Raw genomic sequence first — 22,083 nt, forward strand, 5'->3', positions numbered from 1 at the left:
TTTGAGCTATATTCCTGCATTCCTACCTATTTTTCCATGGGGCGTAGAGAACATTTAGCAGTTTTAAATCAAGTTTGCTGTAAATATACACTTTTTGCCCTGGGGCGGAGAGAAGATTTTGCAATTTCATGCAATTCTACTCATTTTTCCATGGGGCGGAGAGAAATGTTTGCAGTTTTTAATATGATATCCGAGTGACAGTGACTAAGAAAATCAATGGGGCACCCCGGTCGGTAATTCGACCATGATTACTACAAGTTTAGATAGCTGGTCGCTAGATTATTATTTACCAATCCAAAAAAATGTTAGCTTTTGGGCTAATTGATTGACTTGCCACTGACTGAAATAACAAGAGGAAAACTGCTGATGAACAACCACATGTAAAAACGGCACCTTGTGTATTCTACTATTCTACCTCTCAACAGTAAGTTGAGACCCCAACTGAGTTTCAGAGAAGTTCAAAGAGGATGTAAACACCTTCAGATTTAATGACAAGAATTGACCTCCTGTGTCTTTCTCTACATTGTTATGTTTGACATTGATATCATGCAATACACACTGGGTTTGATCAAACCTACTGTTGGACATTTCATTTACAAACAGCATATTTCTATTGTACAGGTAATACATCTGTCCCACAGTGCCAGGAGAACCATCTCAAATAAAAAGGAAATACATACTGTAAACAGTAATCACAATAATTAGAAAATAGGCACTACTTGTGGTTTTGATTTTAGAACACGTACCTTCTGGATGACTTTTAAAGTGGACCACAGTGATGCCAAGATCACACCTATTGAAATATTTTCCTTATACAGTAATAACACCTTACAATTTTGGCCAAACATATTGTTTCCAAGTTACAGTAGGAGTAAGTATTAATACGTAGGGCTTTTTTGTCTGTAGATTGTCATTTTCGAGGGTCACCAGGATAGAATTCCAAACATAGAATGTGATAGAGCGTGATTGAATTAGGTAGGAAACAATGTTATTAGGCTACCATCCTTAACTTATACCTGCTTACCCACCAATAAACATTGATTCTTCAATAAGAGACTACTATTTTATATTTCTTAATTGAAATTACATTCCTTTCAATACAGTAAAAAAATAAGAGTTAATTCACCTTTTTGGTATTGGCAGATAGATGACAAGCCCTAGTCAGAGTTCATTTTCACATAATTAATTGGTGAGAATGCACTGACGGACTGCATTTCATTTAAAGCCTGTTATGATGTGATGGACCATTAATCCATAAATAAACTTTCCAACATACATACTAACTGAATCTGAAATCAAAACAGTGTGACACTAAAAACAGTCCAGGGACACGTAGACAGATTGAAATCACTGCCACTGTCTTCCTCCGTACAGAGACGAGGTTTCCAAGTGACTTGATAGTGATCTCATATCATTTGGAATAGCTCATAAAGCCACATAAACATATTCTATCTTGATATTGAGTGTGATCTGTAACTACTTGTTGTTTCTCTGTACTGTACTGTACTGTAGTACCCGTCCTCACATTTGGCTGCACACTTTACAGTTAACAGTACTGTACTTTTGGCCAATAACCTTTGTGAGGAAGATACATGTAGGCTCTTTTGGATGGGACTGGTAATGCTTTAGTTTGGGTATTTCTGTAGACATGTTTGTGCTGTAGAAACATGGCAGTGAGTAGAAAGCTGCACCAAGTAGATTGTGTTGCAGATCAGTATTACTAAATGGTTATTTACTGGCATATTGTAAAGATTTATTTTAGGAGGCGGCCAAAGCGTTACCATTCAATGCAGTTTAAAATCCACCATGCAAGTTGTTTCATCATGACACAATATTGGAGAAATATACTATTGAGAGAACGCTATTCAATGAAGATGTCCTCTGTTGGGCAGGAGTAGCCCACAGTTTCCTTGTAGTACAGTTGGAAGGCTTTCCTATATGTACAGGAACAACAAAAGAGGAGTTAGGTACAAATAGTCAGTAGTAATTTGTTAATAGAAAAATGTGTTATATAAACAGTGTGATGTACATGTTCATTAGCATATGTGGATAGTAAGAAGGGGAGGCAGAGAGAAAGGATGAGAGATTACCCAACAGACTCAGCTAGTGGCATCATGGAGTCATTTGACATGAAGACATGACAAGCAAACCGCTGATGATCAGGATGTTTAGTGATGAATCCAAAATACCTGGATGGGAGAGAGCAATGGGAGAGACATGATGCAATATGCTCCAGATACAGTGTCTAGAGTTGAGAAGCAACTCTCAAATGCTAGTCTTTGTATCCTTGAGTTACAGCTTTTTAAACACCCATATTTCTTTATGCAATGATTCTGCTTTTATACAGTATTCGTAAAAGCTTTAAGTTGAATTACTTTCTTAGTTTAGTATGTCATGATAGTTAATTTACTCACTTGTTATGTTTTGGGTGACAGCCACAAAAGGAGATGTTCTTAAGCTGAAAAAAGTGAAAGCACTTATCCCCCTGTGAAAATATACATAGAGATTAGAGACAGTCACGGTGACTTCCTGCACTAGCGAGTGATGTCAGAGACAGTACAGTTCTAGAATTAGAACAAGTACTCATAGAATGTAGCCTACCCATTCTATTTTTATGGGTACAGTGGCTATGGGCCTGAGTGAATGCATCATATTAGCATGGAAGACCATCTGTTTCTGCTCATGTTTGGCATGGCAATTCAATCATCAGAAACAGACTGACACGCAGGCCACACCAGTAAAAACATAACCTAATATTAGGCTGAGACTCTATGGTCTGTGTCTGAGAGCTTGTTCATACAGTAAGCCAGTCCAAAAGGGCACACTGCCGGTGCACCACAAGTGAGGAGGATTAAAAAGTCTTAAAACTGAGTGGTCATTATGCAAGAGTGTGGTTATGTCACTGGCTACCACAGTATCCCAAACATCCTCACGAGGGCAGTGTCCACCCTGCTAATGGACTGCTGCTTCCACTAAAGATTGGCAGTGTCCACCCTGCTAACAGACTGCTGCTTCCACTAAAGACTGTCAGTGTCCACCCTGCTAACAGACTGTTAGTGTCCACCCTGCTAACATACTGCTGCTTCCACTAAAGATTGGCAGTGTCCACCCTGCTAACATACTGCTGCTTCCACTAAAGATTGGCAGTGTCCACCCTGCTAATATACTGCTGCTTCCACTATAGATTGGCAGTGTCCACCCTGCTAACAGACTGCTGCTTCCACTAAAGATTGGCAGTGTCCACCCTGCTAACAGACTGCTGCTTCCACTAAAGACTGGCAGTGTCCACCCTGCTAACAGACTGGCAGTGTCCACCCTGCTAACATACTGCTGCTTGCACTAAAGGCTGGCAGTGTCCACCCTGCTAACAGACTGGAAGTCTCCACCCTGCTAACAGACTGGAAGTCTCCACCATGCAAACAGACTGACAGTGTCCACCCTGCTAACAGACTGCTGCTTCCACTAAAGACTGTTTTGAAAAGGTCTAGTCACACCGAAGCTTGCACAGCTACAGAAACAATCCAGAATTGTATTTTGCAATATGACTAATGTATGTATGACTCGTGGGATTGATTAACTATGGTCTGACTACAAAATTCCATAACACAACATGTAGGGGTGGCAGCTAAGCCTAGTGGTTAGAGCATTGGGCCAGTAACCGAAAGGTTGCAAGATCAAATCCCCGAGCTGACAAGGTAAAAATCTGTCGTTCTGCCCCTGAACAAGGCAGTTAATCCACTGTTCCTAGGCCGGGGGGGGGCACATTTAGGGGGGGGAAACAATTTTGGACCCCCTTGTGGCCCCCCTAAATGTGGAGTATGAAATAATTTTTACATAACTAATTTTTGCTATCGTTCTTTTTTACATCCGTTATTAGACAGTGGCAACGATGATGATTATGAACATGGTCTTTTGCCTGCTAATGCCTGCAATGCAGTGAAGAAAACGATATGACAACAATAACGTCTAATGTAACTGGCCACTCTAACAGTACAACTAGCCCCAGCTTGGCACCACCCGTTGAAATGGCCTAGAACCGCCACTGCGTCAATGTAAATAAGAATTTGTTCTTAACTCACTTGCCTAGTTAAATAAAGGTTAAAAAAAAAATGTAAATAAGAAATTGTATCTATCTAATCCAAATGAAACATGGGTCTTGAACACTGATGCATAAACTAATAACAGTGAAGCATTGTGAACACATATTGGTGTTAGCAGTCTTGGAATAAGGGCATTATAGGGTATAAGAGAAGACATACTCTTTCCGAGGTCCTGCATTCATCTTGCACAATGATCTTCACCCCCTTCAGGTTGATCTCCAGAACACATGTAGAGGGAGGCTGCATGGTCATCCGCCGGTTAGTAGCAATCTGTTGACGGAAACAGGAACAACACAGTCAGATTCAAATACAGTGTTTACTTGGCTGTAAGTACACTTAGCTTCCAGATCACATTCCTTCTGTATTATTCCAAATAAGGATTGTGAAAGGAGGGTCTAGATTAGAAACTCCAGCCCACCACTAGGGGGGCTAATACTCTACCTTTTGCATAGCAGCACAAAGCACATCGTTGCCTTTGTGGTACGGTACGTTAACAGAGCCTAGGAACTTTACACGGAATCTGTCAACCCAGTCATCTTTGTCATCTAATTGATATAAGAGGAGAGAACGGTTTGATTTACAGTTAGGAGCATTACATAGTGGTTTTAATAGCAGTGAAAAGCTGAATTATTTGGGTAAGACAAGGGCAAAGACAAAGTTCAATAACATTCAATGCTGGTCCACACAGACTTCATTTCATCAGCACAGTATACAGTAGAGGTTCATTCAAAGCCAAGTAATGCTATTTAAAGGTCCTATCCTGTTCGTGCTCTCTGGCCAAAACGCCAACTCCTGGCGAACATGTTTGGCATGACAGTGAGTGGCAAGGATTTGGCAAGAGAGCATGAACAGACTGGTACTCAGGCTAATTCATTTCAGGCATTTCTTAGAATGCCCTTATTGATCCTATAACCAAACATTGATGCCGAAAGTGTATCGATGGCATTACCTTTGCTATGTTCAAAGCCCGTATAATGGATTAAATAAACAATAATAAACAGTGTAATGGATTAAATAAACAATAATAAACAATGTAATGGATTAAATAAACAATAAACAGTGTAATGGATTAAATAAACAATAAACTATGTAATGGATTAAATAAACAATAATAAACTATGTAATGGATTAAATAAACAATAAACAGTGTAATGGATTAAATAAACAATAATAAACTATGTAATGGATTAAATAAACAATAATAAACTATGTAATGGATTAAATAAACAAACAGTGTAATGGATTAAATAAACAATAATAAACAGTGTAATGGATTAAATAAACAATAATAAACAGTATAATGGATTAAATAAACAATAATAAACAGTATAATGGATTAAATAAACAATAATAAACAGTGTAGTGGATTAAATAAACAATAATAAACAGTATAATGGATTAAATAAGCAATAATAAACAGTGTAATGGATTAAATAAACAATAATAAACAATGTCATGGATTAAATAAACAATAAACAGTGTAATGGATTAAATAAACAATAAACAGTGTAATGGATTAAATAAACAATAATAAACTATGTAATGGATTAAATAAACAATAATAAACTATGTAATGGATTAAATAAACAATAATAAACAGTGTAATGGATTAAATAAACAATAATAAACAGTGTAATGGATTAAATAAACAATAATAAACAGTATAATGGATTAAATAAACAATAATAAACAGTGTAATGGATTAAATAAACAATAATAAACAGTGTAATGGATTAAATAAACAATAATAAACAATGTAATGATTAAATAAACAATAATAAACAATGTAATGATTAAATAAACAATAATAAACAATGTAATGGATTAAATAAACAATAATAAAGTATGTAATGATTAAATAAACAGTAATAAACAATGTAATGGATTAAATAAACCATATTTGATACCTTTGTTGCGTTCCTGTGTGACCTTGGCAGCGTAGTAGGCAGGGAAGATGCCGCTGGCCCCAGTCCTCATGTTGTAGGCCTTACACCACAGGTCATCAGCCTGAGCCTCCATCAGCAGGGGGTCATCCACCTCGAGCTCCAGCTCATCGTCATGGCGAGGGACGAACCTGTCAATCACACAGACAGCATGGTTAATCAATTAATCAATCAAATGTATTTAGAAAGTCGTTTTTACCAGTTGTCACAAAGTGCTTTACAGTAACCCAGCCTAGACCCAAAGATCAAGCAGGAGCACAGTGGGAAGGAAAACCACTCCACAGTGGATGCAAATGAAACACCGCGAGTATGGAATTATGAGGTGGTGATTACATGAGGACACTAACTAAATGTGAGACCATTATGATGTTGTGTTTGATGTTTATCCATGTAATGAATCTTTAATGCGTTTGTCAGCGCCTGAAGGAGGACCCTGTGTCAGATTGCTTTATGTATTCATATACATGTAGAACCCATGTACAGAGCATTCGGAAAGTATTCAGACCCTTCCTTTTTTTCCACATTTTGTTACGTTACAACCTTATTTTAAAATGGATTAAAGAAAACATGTTCCTCATCAATCTACACACAATACCCCATAATGCCAAAGCAAAAACAGGTTTCTAAAAATAAAATTAAAAATACTTTATTTGCGTAAGTATTCAGACCCTTTGCCTTGAGACTCGATATTGAGCTCAGGTGCATCCTGTTTCCATTGATCATCCTGTTCTACAACTTGGAGTCCACATGTGGTAAATGAAAATGATTGGACATGATTTGGAAAGGCACACACCTGTCTATATAAGGTCCCACAGTTGACAGTGCATGTCAGAGCAAAAACCAAGCCATGAGGTCGAAGGAATTGTCCGTAGAGCTCTGTGACTGGATTGTGTCAAGGCACAAATTTCTGCAGCATTGAAGGTCCCCAAGAACACAGTGGCCTCCATCGTTCTTAAATGGAAGAAGTTTGGAACCCCCAAGACTTTTCCTAGAGCTGGCCGCCCGGCCAAACTGAGCAATCGGGGGAGAAGGGCCTTGGTCATGGAAGTGACCAAGAACCCGATGGTTCCTTTGTGGAGATGGGAGAACCTTCCAGAAGGACAACCATCTCTGGAGCACTCCACCAATCAGGCCTTTATGGTAGAGTGGCCAGATGGAAGTCACTCCTCAGTAAAAGGCAATTGACAGCTCGCTGGGAGTTTGCCAAAAGGCACCTAAAGGTCTCTCAGACCATGAGAAAGAAGATTCTCTGGACTGATGAAACCAAGATTGAACTTATTGGCCTGAATACCAAGCATCACATCGAGAAGAAACCTGGCACCATCCCTACGGTGAAGCACGGTGGTGGCAGCATCATGCTGTGGGGATGTTTTTCAGTGGCAGGGACTGGGAGACTAGTCAGGATCGAGGGAGAGATGAATGGCGCAAAGTACAGAGAGATCCTTGATGAAAACCTGCTCTAGAGCGCTCAGAACCTCAGACTGGGGTGAAGGTTCACCTTCCAACAGGACAACGACCCTAAGCACACAGCCAAGACAACGCAGGAGTGGCTTCGGGACAAGTCTCTGATTGTCCTTGAGTGGCCCAGCCAGAGCCCGGACTTGAACCTGATCAAACATCTTTGGAGAGACCTGAAAATAGCTTGAGAGGATCTGCAGAGAAGAATGGGAGAAACTCCCCAAATACAGTTGTGCCAAGCTTGTAGCACAATACTCAAGGCTGTAATCACTGCCAAAGGTGCTGCAACAAAGTACTGAGTAAAGGGTCTGAATACTTACACTACCGTTCAAAAGTTTGGGGTCACTTAGAAATGTCCTTGTTCTTGAAAGAAAAGCAAAACAATTTGTCCATTAAAATAAAATCAAACTGAAATACAGTGTAGACATTGTTAATGTTGTAAATTACTATTGTAGCTGGAAATGGCTGATATTTTTATGGAATATCTACACACGCATACAGAGGCCATAATCAGCAACCATCCCTCCTGTGTTCCAATGGCACGTTGTGTTAGCTAATCAAAGTTTATCATTTGAAAAGGCTAATTGATCATTATAAAACCCTTTTGCAATTATGTTAGCACAGCTGAAAACTGTTGTCCTGATTAAAGAAGCAATAAAACTGGCCTTCTTTAGACTAGTTGAGTATCTGGAGCATCAGCATTTGTGGGTTTGATTACAGACTCAAAATGGCCAGACACAAAGAACTTTCTTCTGAAACTCATCAGTCTATTCTTGTTCTGAGAAATGAAGGCTATTCCATGCGAGAAATTGCCAAGAAACTGAATATCTCGTACAACGCTGTGTACTACTCCCTTCACAGAACAGAGCAAACTGGCTCTAACCAGAATAGAAAGAGAAGTGGGAGGCCCTGGTTCACAACTGAGCAAGAGGACAAGTACATTAGAGTGTCTAGTTTGAGAAACAGACGCCTCACAAGTCCTCAACTGGCAGCTTCATTAAATAGTACCTGCAAAACACCAGTCTCAACGTCAACAGTGAAGAGGCGACTCCGGGATGTTGGCCTTCTAGGCAGAGTAGCAAAGAAAAAGCCATATCTCAGACTGGCCAATAAAAATAAAAGATTAAGAGGGGCAAAAGAACACAGACACTGGACAGTGGAAGATTGTAAAAAAGTGTTATGGACAGACGAATCTAAGTTTGAGGCGTTTGGATCACAAAGAACATTCGTGAGACGCATGTTGGAGGAGTGCTTGACGCCATCTGTCAGCATGGTGGTGGAGGCAATGTGATGGTCTAGGGGTGCTTTGGTGGTGGTAAAGTGGGAGATTTGTACAGGTTAAAAGGGATCTTGAAGAAGGAAGGCTATCACTCCATTTTGCAACGCCATGCCATACCCTGTGGACAGAGCTTAATTGGAGACAATTTCCTCCTACAACAGGACAATGACTCAAAGCACAGCTTCAGGGAAGAAGCAGTCAGCTGGTATTCTGTCTGTAATGGAGTGACCAGCACAGTCACCGGATCTCAACCCTATTGAGCTGTTGTGGGAGCAGCTTGACCGTATGGTACGTAAGAAGTGCCCATCAAGCCAATCCAACTTGTGGGAGGTGCTTCCGATTACCACAACAAATTGACAACTAGAATGCCAAAGGTCTGGAAGGATGTAATTACTGCACATGGAGGATTCTTTGATGAAAGCAAAGTTTGAACAAAATGTGGAAAAAGTCAAGGGGTCTTAATACTTTCCCGAATGCACTGTATAATGGCTTATTCATGAAGGTTATTATACAGAGTAACCCCAAACAATGTCTCACCTGAACACAGCTCTGTGGCTCTGCTCCTGCTCTACCCCATCTAACACACAGGAGAACAGGCCAAAGGACTCTGCACCTGGAGGACACAAGGCAGGAGAGGAGCTTTAGGGCACTCTCACATATAATAGTGTCCAAAAATCCTGATACAGGAGAGACTTTGGTCTTTGAATCATGTTTAATCTGGTCATTCTTTAACCTTTGTAGTTCCTGTGTAGTAAGTGGTAATCTCCTTCACAAATATGGTTTCAATGACATTGCAATACAACTGAGAAACAGCATATCCTTGAGCCAGGTCTAGCTCGAAAAAACATAATTCATCCCAAGAGACTTCCTGGTTCAATAAAGGTTTAAAAATAAAATGTTAAAAAAGGATGGCAGCAGCCAGTCACAGAACTCACCAGAGGTGTGTAAACGTCCTTCCACAAACACATTGAGGAACTTGCGTGTTCGAGGTCGCCCACCAACCCCTGCCTCAGAGGATGAAGAAGCCCTGGACAGGCGTGATGACTTTCTCCTTTCTCTTTTCAGCTCGCTGCGATCCACCTCATAGTCCTCCTCCTCGTTGGCTGACTCATACACTGTCTCTGTGTCGCTATCCTCACTGTAGCTATGGTAGCACTGCTTCAAGCTCACCAGTTCTAGCTGGGCGTGCTCGTCCACCACTAGGGTGTACTTGACAGAGTCATAAGACAGGCCATCAGCCTCGGAGCTCTGAGTGTGTGCGGTCCGCAGAGCCCCCGACCCCCCCTTACATCTAGACTTAGAGCCCCTGTCCCACATCCCCCTGTCCCGGTCCCCTCCCTCACTGACGGATGGCCTAAGGCACGAGGAGGAGGAGCGTGGAGGAGGTGCAGAGGGGTGCAGGTAGACCTCGTCCTCCTCGCTGATGGAGGGGTTTGTTCGGTCAGGGAGGGTGGTGTTTTGGTATGCTGGGGGTCCCTCTGCATCGGAGCTGATGGACATGCGATTGCCCTCACTACTCTGAGACAGGAAGGGAAGGTCACGGTCAGTGTCACGGTCAGTGTCAGGGTTCTTCTGGTGTACCGGGGTCAGGTAGATCTCCTCGGTGGCCTCTGGCTGGCGCTCCTCTTCCTGGCAGCACCCCCGAACCTGACCTCGCCCCGGTCCTCCTCCTCGCCTCCTGCTACCATTCCTATTCCTGTCTCCCTCTACAGCCGTGTCTCTCATGCTGCCTGCTTTGGGTTTTGCTGCTGTAACCTGGTTGTGTGGAGCAGCCGAGGGCTTCTTATTCCGCTGTTTGGCGTCTCGCTGTCGGCCCCGTGTTTCTGTAACTCCGTGTGAGATGAACGTGGAGTAGTCCTTGCTGTGTGCCTTGACTGCCTGCTCTGTCCCTCTGTTTGGTGGTGGTTTGGCCACAGAGCCGTCAGCGTTGTGCTGCTGGACAGCCTCGTCATTCACCTGCTCATTAGTGGGATCCCCTATGACACAAACGAGGCACACAACAACAACACAAACAAAAGATTATTCATTAGTCACCAAACTTTACAGTGAAGGATTATTAAGGGCTACAATAATAATAAGATCCATAATAATAATAAGCCACCGTGCTTCTACATCTGCATTGCTTGCTGTTTGGGGTTTTAGGCTGGGTTTCTGTACAGCACTTTGAGATGTCAGTTGATGTAAGAAGGGCTGTATAAATACATTTGATTTGATTCTGCATACTGTATAGAGTTTCATAATGAGAGCCATTGGTGGGTTTCGGAACCAACATGTTCTGTCATACAGAAATATGAGAATATTGAGAAGCCGCTGGGCTTACATGTTCTATTTCTTGCGCATTTTAAGGATTATGACTGGGATGAGTGTTCAAGTCGTAGTCTAGGCCCAGTCATTTTATAAAGGAATGAGCGGATTAGAGTGTGATGAAATACTGTCGCATTGGCTACAATATGTGCAATTACTCTGTGCTCATTGACATGAAATAAAACATGTCTAGACAAATGTCATCAAAAAGTATTAATTTCCTTAATACTTTCACTTCTGCAACATCAAAGGTTGTTGCTTTGTTTAAAGTTTATGTTGGTATTATTCTAAAAACAGGTACTGTCTACCGGTACGTTTATGGTTTAAACCAGTGGATATCCCATTCTCACCTGTTATGTGGGGGGAGGAGGAGTTTGAGTTTGATACATTCTCCTTCCACGTGTCCTTCTTTCCAAACGAATTGTTGTTAATAGTGTCCTTGTCCTACAATGATATTACAGACAGAGAGAGAGAGAAGGGGGGAGAGGGAGAGAGAAGGGGGGAGAGAGAGAGAGAAGGGGGGAGAGAGAGAGAGAGAGAGAGAGAGAAGGGGGGAGCGAGCGAGAGAGAGAACGGGGGGAGCGAGAGAGAGAGAGAGAGAGGGAGGGAAAGAGAGAGAGAGAGAGAGAAGGGGGGAGCGAGAGAGAGAGAGAAGGGGGGAGTGAGAGAGAGAGAGAGAGAAGGGGGAGAGAGAGAGAGAGAGAGAGAGAGAGAGAGAAGGGGGGAGTGAGAGAGAGAGAGAAGGGGGAGAGAGAGAGAGAGAGAGAGAGAAAGAAGGGGGGAGCGAGAGAGATACATTTTAATTTGATAAATATTACATCAAATCAAACTTTATTTGCCACATGCGCCGAATATAACAAGTGCAGACTTTACCGTGAAATTCTTACTTACAAGCCCTTAACCAACAGAACAGGGAATACAGGAGGGGACTAAGTACACACCCCTGAGGGGCCCCAGTGTTAAGGATCAGCGTGGTAGACGTGTTGTTGCCTACTGTTACCACCTGGGGGCGGCCCGTCAGGAAGTCCAGGATCCAGTTGCAGAGGGAGGTGTTTAGTCCCAGAGTCCTTAGTTTAGTGATGAGCTTCGTGGGCACTATGGTGTTGAACGCTGAGCTGTAGTCGATGAACAGCATTCTCACAAATGAGAAAGGGTGGTGTGGAGTGCGATTGAGATTGCGTCATCTGTGGATCAGATGGGGCGGTATGCGAATTGGAGTGGGTCTAGGGTGTCCGGGAGGATGCTGTTGATGTGAGTCATGACCAGCCTTTGAAAGCACTTCATGGCTACCGACGCGAGTGCCACGGGGCGGTAATCATTTAGGCAGGTTACCTTCGCTTCGTTGGGCACAGGGACTATGGTGGTCTGCTTGAAACATGTAGGTATTAGACTCGGTCAGGGAGAGGTTGAAAATGTCAGTGAAGGCACTGGACAGATGGTCCGCGCATGCTTTGAGTACACGTCCTGGTAATCCGTCTGGCCCAGCAGCTTCGTGAAAGTTGACCTGTTTAAAGGTTTTGTTCACATCGGCTACCGAGAGCATTATCACACAGTCATCCAGAACAGCTGGCGCTCTCGTTCATGCTTCAGTGTTGCTTGCCTCGAAGTGAGCATAAAAGGCATTTATCTTGTCTGGTAGGCTTGCGTCACTGGGCAGCTCGTCTGGGTTTCCCTTTGTAGTCCGTAATAGTTTTCAAGCCCTGCCACATCCGACGAGCGTCAGAGCCGGTGTAGTAGGATTCAATCTTAATCCTGTATTGATGCTTTGCTTGTTTGATGGTTCGACTGAGGGCATAGCGGGATTTCTTATAAGCATCCGGATTAGTCTCCCGCTCCTTCAAAGCATCAGCTCGATGCGGATGTTGCCTGTAATCCATGGCTTCTGGTTGGGATATGTATGTACAGTCACTGTGGGGACGACGTCATCGATGCACTTATTGATGAAGCCGATGACTGAGGTGGTGTTTTCCTCAATGCCATTGGATGAATCCCGGGACATATTCCAGTCTGTGCTAGCCTGTTAGGGCTAGGGGGCAGTATTGACACGGCTGGATAAAAAACGTACCCGATTTAATCTGGTTACTACTCCTGCCCAGTAACTAGAATATGCATATAATTATTGGCTTTGGATAGAGAACACCCGAAAGTTTCTAAAACTGTTTGAATGGTGTCTGTGAGTATAACAGAACTCATATGGCAGGCCAAAACCTGAGAAGATTCCATGCAGGAAGTGGCCTGTCTGACAATTTCTTGCCCTTCTTGATTATCTCTATCCATTACAGAGGATCTCTGCTGTTACGTGACACTTCCTACGGCTCCCATGGGCTCTCAGAAGGCGGCAAAAAGCTGAATCGTGGCTTTGAAGGCTCTGGCTGAAAAAAGGTAGCGCGTTTGGGTAGTGGCTGGTTACAGTACTGTGAGACTCAGGCGCGTGCCCGCGTCGACCCCATGCCTTGTTTTCTTTCGTCTGTTTACCTAAACGCAGATTCCCGGTCGGAATATTATCGCTTTTTTACGAGAAAAATGGCATAAATATTGATTTTAAACAGCGGTTGACATGCTTCGAAGTACGGTAATGGAATATTTAGAATTTTTTTGTCACGAAATGCGTCGTGTGCGTGACCCTTATTTACACTTCGGATAGTGTCTTGAACACAAACAAAACGCCGCTATTTGGATATAACAATGGATTATTTTGGACCAAACCAACATTTGTTATTGAAGTAGCAGTCCTGGGAGTGCATTCTGACGAAGACCACCAAAGGTAATCAAACTTTTGTAATAGTAAATCGGAGTTTGGTCAGGGCTAAACTTGGTGGGTGTCTAAATAGCTAGCCGTGATGGCTGGGCTATGTACTCAGAATATTGCAAAATGTGCTTTCACCGAAAAGCTATTTTAAAATCGGACACCTCGATTGCACAAAGGAGTTCTGTATCTATAATTCTTTAAATAATTGTTATGTTTTTTGTGAACGTTTATCGTGAGTAATTTAGTAAATTCACCGGAGGTTTGCGGGGGGTATGCTAGTTCTGAACGTCACATGCTAATGTAAAAAGCTGGTTTTTGATATAAATATGAACTTGATTGAACAAAACATGCATGTATTGTATAACATAATGTCCTAGGTGTGTCATCTGATGAAGATCATCAAAGGTTAGTGCTGCATTTAGCTGTCTTCTGGGTTTTTGTGACATTATATGCTAGCTTGAAAAATGGGTGTCTGATTATTTCTGGCTGGGTACTCTGCTGACATAATCTAATGTTTTCCTTTCGTTGTAAAGCCTTTTTGAAATCGGACAGTGTGGTTAGATTAACGAGAGTCTTGTCTTTAAAATGGTGTAAAATAGTCATATGTTTGAGAAATTGAAGTAATAGCATTTCTAAGGTATTTGAAAATCGCGCCACGGGATTACACTGGCTGTTGCGTAGGTGGGACGATTTCGTCCCGCCGGCCATAGAGAAGGCTAGCGAAATAGTTCTGTAGCGTAGCATCTGCGTCATCTGACCACTTCCATAGTGAGCGAGTCACTGGTACTTCCCGCTTAAGATTTTGCTTGTAAGCAGGAATCAGGAGGATAGAATTGTGGTCAGATTTTCCGAATGGAGGGCAGGGGAGAGCTTTGTATGCATCTCTGTGTGTGGAGTAAAGGTGGTCTAGGATTTTTCCCCCCTGGTTGCACATTTGGTAAAAATGTGGTAAAATGCGGTAAAACTGATTTAAGTTTGCCTGCATTAAAGTCCCCGGCCACTTTGCTTATGGCCTTATAGAGTTGGTTGAGAGCGGTCTTAGCGGCGGTGGGAAATACAGTGGGGGGAAAAAGTATTTGATCCCCTGCTGATTTTGTACATTTGCCCACTTACAAAGAAATTATCAGTCTATAATTTTAATGGTAGGTTTATATGAACAGTGAGAGACAGAATAACAACAAAAAAATCCAGAAAAACGCATGTCAAAAATGTTATAAATTGATTTGCATTTTAATGAGGGAAATAAGTATTTGACCCCTTTGCAAAACATGACGTAGTACTTGGTGGCAAAACCCTTGTTGGCAATCACAGAGGTCAGACGTTTCTTGTAGTTGGCCACCAGGTTTGCACACATCTCAGGAAGGATTTTGTCCCACTCCTCTTTGCAGATGTTCTCCACGTCATTAAGGTTTCGAGGCTGACGTTTGGCAACTCGAACCTTCAGCAACCTCCACAGATTTTCTATGGGATTAAGGTCTGGAGACTGGCTAGGCCACTCCAGGACCTTAATGTGCTTCTTCTTGAGCCACTCCTTTGTTGCCTTGGCCGTGTGTTTTGGGTCATTGTCATGCTGGAATACCCATCCACGACCCATTTTCAATGCCCTGGCTGAGGGAAGGAGGTTCTCACCCAAGATTTGACAGTACATGGCCCCGTCAAATGATGCGTTGAAGTTGTCCTGTCCCCTTAGCAGAAAAACACCCCCAAAGCATAATGTTTCCACCTCCATGTTTGACGGTGGAGATGGTGTTCTTGGGGTCATAGGCAGCATTCCTCCTCCTCCAAACACGGCGAGTTGAGTTGATGCCAAAGAGCTCCATTTTGGTCTCATCTGACCACAACACTTTCACCAGTTATCCTCTGAATCATTCAGATGTTCATTGGCAAACTTCTGACGGGCATGTATAAGTTTTCTTGAGCAGGGGGACCTTGCGGGTGCTGCAGGATTTCAGTCCTTCACGGCGTAGTGTCTTACCAATTGTTTTCTTGGTGACTATGGTCCCAGCTGCCTTGAGATCATTGACAAGATCCTCCCGTGTAGTTCTGGGCTGTTCCTCACCGTTCTCATGATCATTGCAACTCCACGAGGTGAGATCTTGCATGGAGCCCCAGGCCAAGGGATATTGACAGTTCTTTTGTGTTTCTTCCATTTGCGAATAATCGCACCAAATGTTGTCACCTTCTCACCAAGCTGCTTGGCGATGGTCTTGTAGCCCATTCCAGCCTTGTGTAGGTCTACAATCTTGTCCCTGACATCCTTGGAGAGCTCCTTGGTCTTGGCCATGGTGGAGAGTTTGGAATCTGATTGATTGATTGCTTCTGTGGACAGGTGTCTTTTATACAGGTAACAAGCTGCGGTTAGGAGCACTCCCTTTAAGAGTGTGCTCCTAATCTCAGCTCATTACCTGTGTAAAAGACACCTGGGAGACAGAAATCTTTCTGATTGAGAGGGGGTCAAATACTTATTTCCCTCATTAAAATGCAAATCAATTTATAACATCTTTGACATGCATTTTTCTCAATATTTTTTTGTTATTCTGTCTCTCACTGTTCAAATAAACCTACCATAAAAATTATAGACTGATAATTTCTTTGTCAGTGGGCAAACATACAAAATCATCAGGGGATCAAATACTTTTCCCCCCCACTGTAGACGGCTACGAATAATACAGATGAGAACTCTCTTGGTAGATAGTGTGGTCTGCAGCTTATCATAAGGTACTCTACCTCAGGCGATCAATACCTTGAGACTTCTTTAATATTAGACATCACACACCAGCTGCTATTGACAAATTGCACGTTAGCAAGGGGAATGTGCGCGCACACACACACACACACACACACACACACACACACACACACACACACACACACACACACACACACACACACACACACACACACACACACACACACAAAGGAGCAGCTGTTAGAAAGCCTGAGTGTTGTTTTGTTTTGTATTATTACCAGAGAGCCAGCCCCCCGTCCCCCCCCCCTGTCCCACCCAGCCCCAGCCAGCCCAGTCCCACCCAGCCCCAGCCAGCCCAGTCCCACCCAGCCCCAGCCAGCCCAGTCCCACCCAGTCCCAGCCAGCCCAGTCCTACCCAGCCCAGTCCCACCCAGCCCCAGCCCCCCCAGTCCCACCCAGCCCCAGCCCCCAGTCCCACCCAGCCCCAGCCAGCCCAGTCCCACCCAGCCCCAGCCAGCCCCTCCCAGCCCCAGCCAGCCCAGTCCCACCCAGCCCCACCCAGCCCCAGCCAGCCCAGTCCCACCCAGCCCCAGCCAGCCCAGCCCCAGCCAGCCCAGTCCCACCCAGCCCAGTCCCACCCAGCCCAGACCACAGCTATTTTAGCCAAGCAGTACTACAATCAATGACTGTCTCCAGTTTCCAATCACATATACCCAGCCCTAGCCTCAGTTCCAGGCTACCTGCAGCCGAATGAAGAACCAGATCCACCTAAATCTAAACCCATCTAAATTTATGGCTCTGCGCAAGACTAACCAAGCCCTAATGACATCACACACGCCACCACAATCAGATCCGTCTGCCAGGAAGAGGAATCAGGAATGAGCCAGTGAAGAGGAGGAAGTCAAGGCTCCTACACTAACACAGCTCACTGTCTGTCATAGAGACCATTCATAGTGATGGTGCTGACTCACTGTGGTAATACAGCTGCTGCTGCCGGGCACTGGCATGGTTACCATGGTTACCCTGCCCCAGAACCGGAGGAAAGAGAGAGTGTGTATGTGTTTCTTTGGTGTGTGTGTGCTGATAGAACAGTTTGATGTTGAAATGTTCATCGTGAAGAAATGGTCCTATTTATGAAATGAAGGAGAGTCATTTTGGAGTTTATGAAATCCACCGGGTATCAAACTCAATACTTACTGTGTTAGCCCTCTGGTAGCTAACAAGTCTTCAGGTCTAAGGTAAGGTTACTCATCGTTTGAGCCTAGCTTTACAAATCACCTCCGGAAGACTTCACCCTCCTTCCTCCTGTCCACAGCAACCCCAGCAGCTGATAACCATATCTACTGTGTAATCTGAGTCATGGCACCGACATAACCAGGTTAGCCCACGCTTCAGCCTAGACATATTTCCTCAGAGATACAGGTCTTTGGACATCTTGAACACATCACCTGGCACAGTTAAGAGTGGAATCTCTATAGTTTCAAGTTTTATTAGTCGTATGTACAGGATCTGCGTGGTATACAATGTCCAACAAAATGCTTATTTGCAGGTTCCTTCTCGACAATGCGAAATCAATAAGAAATAATACGAACATAAAGTAAATGTCTCAGTAGAATAGAATACATATTTTAGCATCAGCATAAAACAGAAAGGCACAATTTATAGTCCAATATTTACACATGTTTTAGGGAAGGGGGGATTGGGGGTGGGGTGGGCAAGTGTTTAAATTGTGCAGTATTTAGCATAATAAGAGTCTGGTAGCAGCAGTCTATACAGTCTTTGTAGGTGCCATGTCGAATATCCATGATCAGATAAGTGGCTTTGGCTTATGGAAAGCACATCTGAAATAAACAACTATGATGGCTGAAATGATAATTGAACTGTCTTGAGCTCCATTGGCTGGACACCCACGCACCCACGCACCCACCCACCCACCCACCCACCCACCCACCCACCCACCCACCCCCACACTCCTCAACCCATCCATCACAACAGCCCGATGTAACCAGGTGGGACACGTAGTGACGGCAACAGCCATGGTGACATATGGCTGGGAGTCTCTCTCTCTAGTCTAAACAAACGCTAAATCCTCCAATGTACTTGAACACATTATAAACCTGACTGGGTCTGGCATATAGACACTTAATCTGGAGGGGGATCTGAAAATATGCAGTGCCAACATTCAGATAACAGATCTGGGATCAGGCTAAGTGCTGCCTTGCTAAGTTTGCTGTAGCAAGACTGGACAGAAACAGATCTGGGACCAGAGCAGGCTGAATCAAGCTTTCACTGTCTATTCCACAGTTCTTGAGATTAACTCCTTATGAACGAAGTGTCTCTGTCTGTACCAGGCTACCACTCTGACAGAGTAGGAGTGAGACATAAAACATGGTAAGCCTAATCCTCTCCAACCCCAACACAGGGTGAGATCACGACTCACCAGCAGCAGCAGGGCTCAGGAGCAGAGTTCAGGCCGTGCCACACACAGAGACGTGACCAAGACCGACAGGGACAGAATTAGGGATTACACTGCCTGAGAAACAGCATCCACACAGGCATCCCTCTATCTTCCTCATAGACCATGTTGCCATGGGCTCAAATACTATTTGAAATCTTTCAAATATGTTTATCATTTGCTTTAGCTTGCCCAGAGTGCCAGAGGAGCGGCGTTTGATGTTTTGGGAATATGCTATTGGTCCATTAAACCAGGCAAGCGTAAACAAGCACAGCTGAAGTATTTTAAGGATTTCAAGTGCTATTTGAACCCAGTTCTGCCACACACACACACAGTGGGCCTCTCTCCATCCTCCCCAGACGTGGAAGTGATGTTAGGCTATCTGATGGGAAGGAACCCTGACAGTGAATACTGGAGCTGTAGCAGGTTATTATCCTACATCTGGTCATACTACCTTATCCTGCTGTTTCCTGCTCTTCTGTGAATTTCAACACATACTCAGAAAGACATTGTGCTCATCATGGATGTTCTTGTGAAATATATTTTCTGGACTTTTTCTTTTTACCATCTTAACAACTGGTGATAACTGATCATAACTGGTTTCAACTGGTTATAACTGATTATTTAGATGGTCATAACTGATTATAGCTGGAAAGGGTGAGTTCATATCATTCTTAGGCTACATACTGGACACACATGACAAGAATTGTACTAATAGCCTAGGTTAAAGATGAAACAGTCAAACTTCAATGTGCACTCTGAGTCAACAAACCCTGTTTAGTCAGGATAAATACTAGCTAGCCTACAGGATAGCACTCTGGCAAGAGGTGTATTCTGAGGATCAAAGATCTTCAACAGATCAACAAGATGCAAGGGATGAAAGCTGATCCTCATTCCTTTACCCATTCTACATAGGACTGCCATTGTAAACGGCCCTATCCTTGGACCTACACTGATGGACTCTGACCTGTCCTTTTCCATCGTTATCACTGGTGAGCACACCCTTACTTCCCTGTCTGTTGCCATTCAGCTGACAGGGAAGCTGACAGACTCACAGAAGGACAGTTCTATTTTCAGACAGCAAAGACCAAGGACAGGAGCGAATGCTACATTCACAGTGGTAAACCCTGGCTCCTCAAATGGAGGGAGAAAAAGCACATTCAGTATCACATGATTGAAGGTTCCCTCTACTGTAATAAGGCCTTGATTGAGAACCACAAGAGATCAAGCATTATGATATCCAAATACACGGTAGGAAAGCATGAGAACTGATCGTCCTTTTCATTTAAGGACATTAAGTTATACTGCAGACATTTACATGACAGGTCTGTATATCGGTGCCTTGGGAACTGCCTTCGATACAGATCCCATTCTACCTGATCTCCCATGAATGATTTAAACCAAACAGATGATATGGAATCACAGAGGAGAAAATTAGCAGAATCTCTACTGTATATTGGTGCTCGGTAAGCTACCAGCTTCTACAACTCCCCAATACAGATCCTATCCTGTCAAATCTCATCGTCCAAACAGACATAATATGATCTGCCCTCTACTGCCTAGATACACATCTTAACCTATTCTGTATCTAATCCAACATTATTTGAACCAAATGGATGATCTGATGATCCGTGTCCTCACAGGGTAGAAATAAACCGCCCCCACCTGAATCCTGGGAGGCTGAGGCTGCACCTGTGGAAACAGTGCAAGGGTGGTTGGTCTCTTGGGCCTGTACGTATCCATAGTGACCCGATGTTCCGCAGATTTGGATTCTATCACATTAGGCTGTTTCTGTCTGACAGGCGTTAGAACAATGGCCCTTCTCTCTTCCTGGTTGAGCCTGTGGTCGTCTTGGGAACCATGGATCAGGCCCCAGTGCTCCTGTTCCTCTTGGATATCCTCCTCAGCATCGATCAGCTCCAAGGGGATCATCTCCGCCTGCAATTCCCTGCACCCCCGCCCGTCTGCCTTCCCCGCCTCGCTACTGGCTGGCCACATCACATGGTCCTGGGAAGATCCAGACAGCAGCAGCGTTGCAGCAGAGAGAGAGAGAATGATTCAGTGAGGAGGAGAGCAGAGGGAGGGGGGGAGAGAGCAGAGACAGAGCCAGCCAATCAGCGCTCGGCAATGACATCAGCAGAGTCTGTGGCTCTTTCTCTCTCATACTCACTGTAATGTTATTCTAATCCAATCATACTGTAGCAGGATAAACCTCCCTGAAAACAAACACAGGCAGGGCCGGGCTATTGTTTTGTTCTGTGAGGAATACAACACCAGTGTGTAACACCCTTACTGTCTTTACACTGATGTCAAATCTAATAATAATGTTAATACTGAATCATTTCATTAACCACACAATATTATGATGTACACAAACCTAATGGAGGCCACATCAATGGCATCCTAAAACTCCTACAACCTTTCCCTAAGCGAATGCCTGGTCTGAAGTCTCCATTTGACTGATATTAAAATGACAATTCTCCCTAGCAGCTAGTGTAGTCGAATCTCTGCATGGCTAAAGGCTGAAGGCCAGGCTGTAATGACGTGTCACATGTTAGATCCACTTAGCTCTGGACTACATGTGTATCAGGACTATCCCCGCCTGCATTCATTCATCTGATAGGTGACTTTGGCCTACTCCGGACTTTGCTCTGTCTTTATCGCTGCAGCTACTCTCATTCTCAGTCACAAAATAAAATCACACCATGGGAGCAACATTTATCTCAACGCTCTATGACGAATATTCATATTATGAAAAGTAGACCGCAGCAGAGTCAAGTCAAACAGAGTGCATTGTGGTAGAATGGAGGTCAGGGGGGAGTTAGTTGAGGGAAGCAGGAGCAGAGGAGCTTGAGGCTGCGTGTACCAGAACTGGGTTCAAATATTATTTGAAATAATTGCAAACACTTGATCTGTGTTTGATTGAGCTGGCATAATGGACCAATATAACCCAGCCCAATTGACAACTTGAAATAGTATTTGAACCCAGGTCTGGTGTGTGTACATGTAGTTTATCTTGTGAGTTAAGGTTGTGGTAGTTGAGGCTTGCTCCAGCCTCGTCAGTGATCTCTGTGGCCTGGGAGAGATCCTCGTCTTCTAACTCCTC

The 22,083-nt window shown here is 43.7% G+C and overlaps 1 protein-coding gene across 1 annotated transcript; it reads right to left on the bottom strand.

The window, feature by feature from the left end:
- Window positions 1-1,432: 1,432 nt before the first annotated feature.
- On the bottom strand, window positions 1,433-21,035 carry LOC106561607 (C-Jun-amino-terminal kinase-interacting protein 1). The gene is made up of 10 exons (XM_014125726.3): window positions 20,643-21,035; window positions 11,435-11,528; window positions 9,716-10,756; window positions 9,318-9,393; window positions 6,008-6,174; window positions 4,542-4,645; window positions 4,260-4,370; window positions 2,415-2,485; window positions 2,091-2,189; window positions 1,433-1,934 (listed from the first exon to the last, which is right to left on the bottom strand). Exons 1-10 carry the CDS (start codon window positions 20,973-20,975, stop codon window positions 1,862-1,864), a joined length of 2,169 nt encoding a protein of 722 aa, XP_013981201.1. The 5' UTR covers window positions 20,976-21,035; the 3' UTR covers window positions 1,433-1,861.
- Between the last annotated feature and the right edge of the window lie 1,048 nt (window positions 21,036-22,083).

Source organism: Salmo salar, chromosome 10 (assembly GCF_965601325.2).
Source record: "Salmo salar chromosome 10, fSalSal1, whole genome shotgun sequence".
Classification (NCBI taxonomy): domain Eukaryota; kingdom Metazoa; phylum Chordata; class Actinopteri; order Salmoniformes; family Salmonidae; genus Salmo; species Salmo salar.

What these genes read in the sequence shown, in the direction of transcription:
- LOC106561607 (XM_014125726.3), bottom strand. Translation starts at nt 20,975, where the DNA reads ATGTGGCCAGCCAGTAGCGAGGCGGGGAAGGCAGACGGGCGGGGGTGC. An exon ending in AGCCACAGAGCTGTGTTCAG is followed by an intron (nt 6,175 to 9,317) that starts GTGAGACATTGT and finishes TGTGATTGACAG; the next exon opens with GTTCGTCCCTCGCCATGACG. An exon ending in CCACTAGCTGAGTCTGTTGG is followed by an intron (nt 1,935 to 2,090) that starts GTAATCTCTCAT and finishes CTGTACATATAG; the next exon opens with GAAAGCCTTCCAACTGTACT.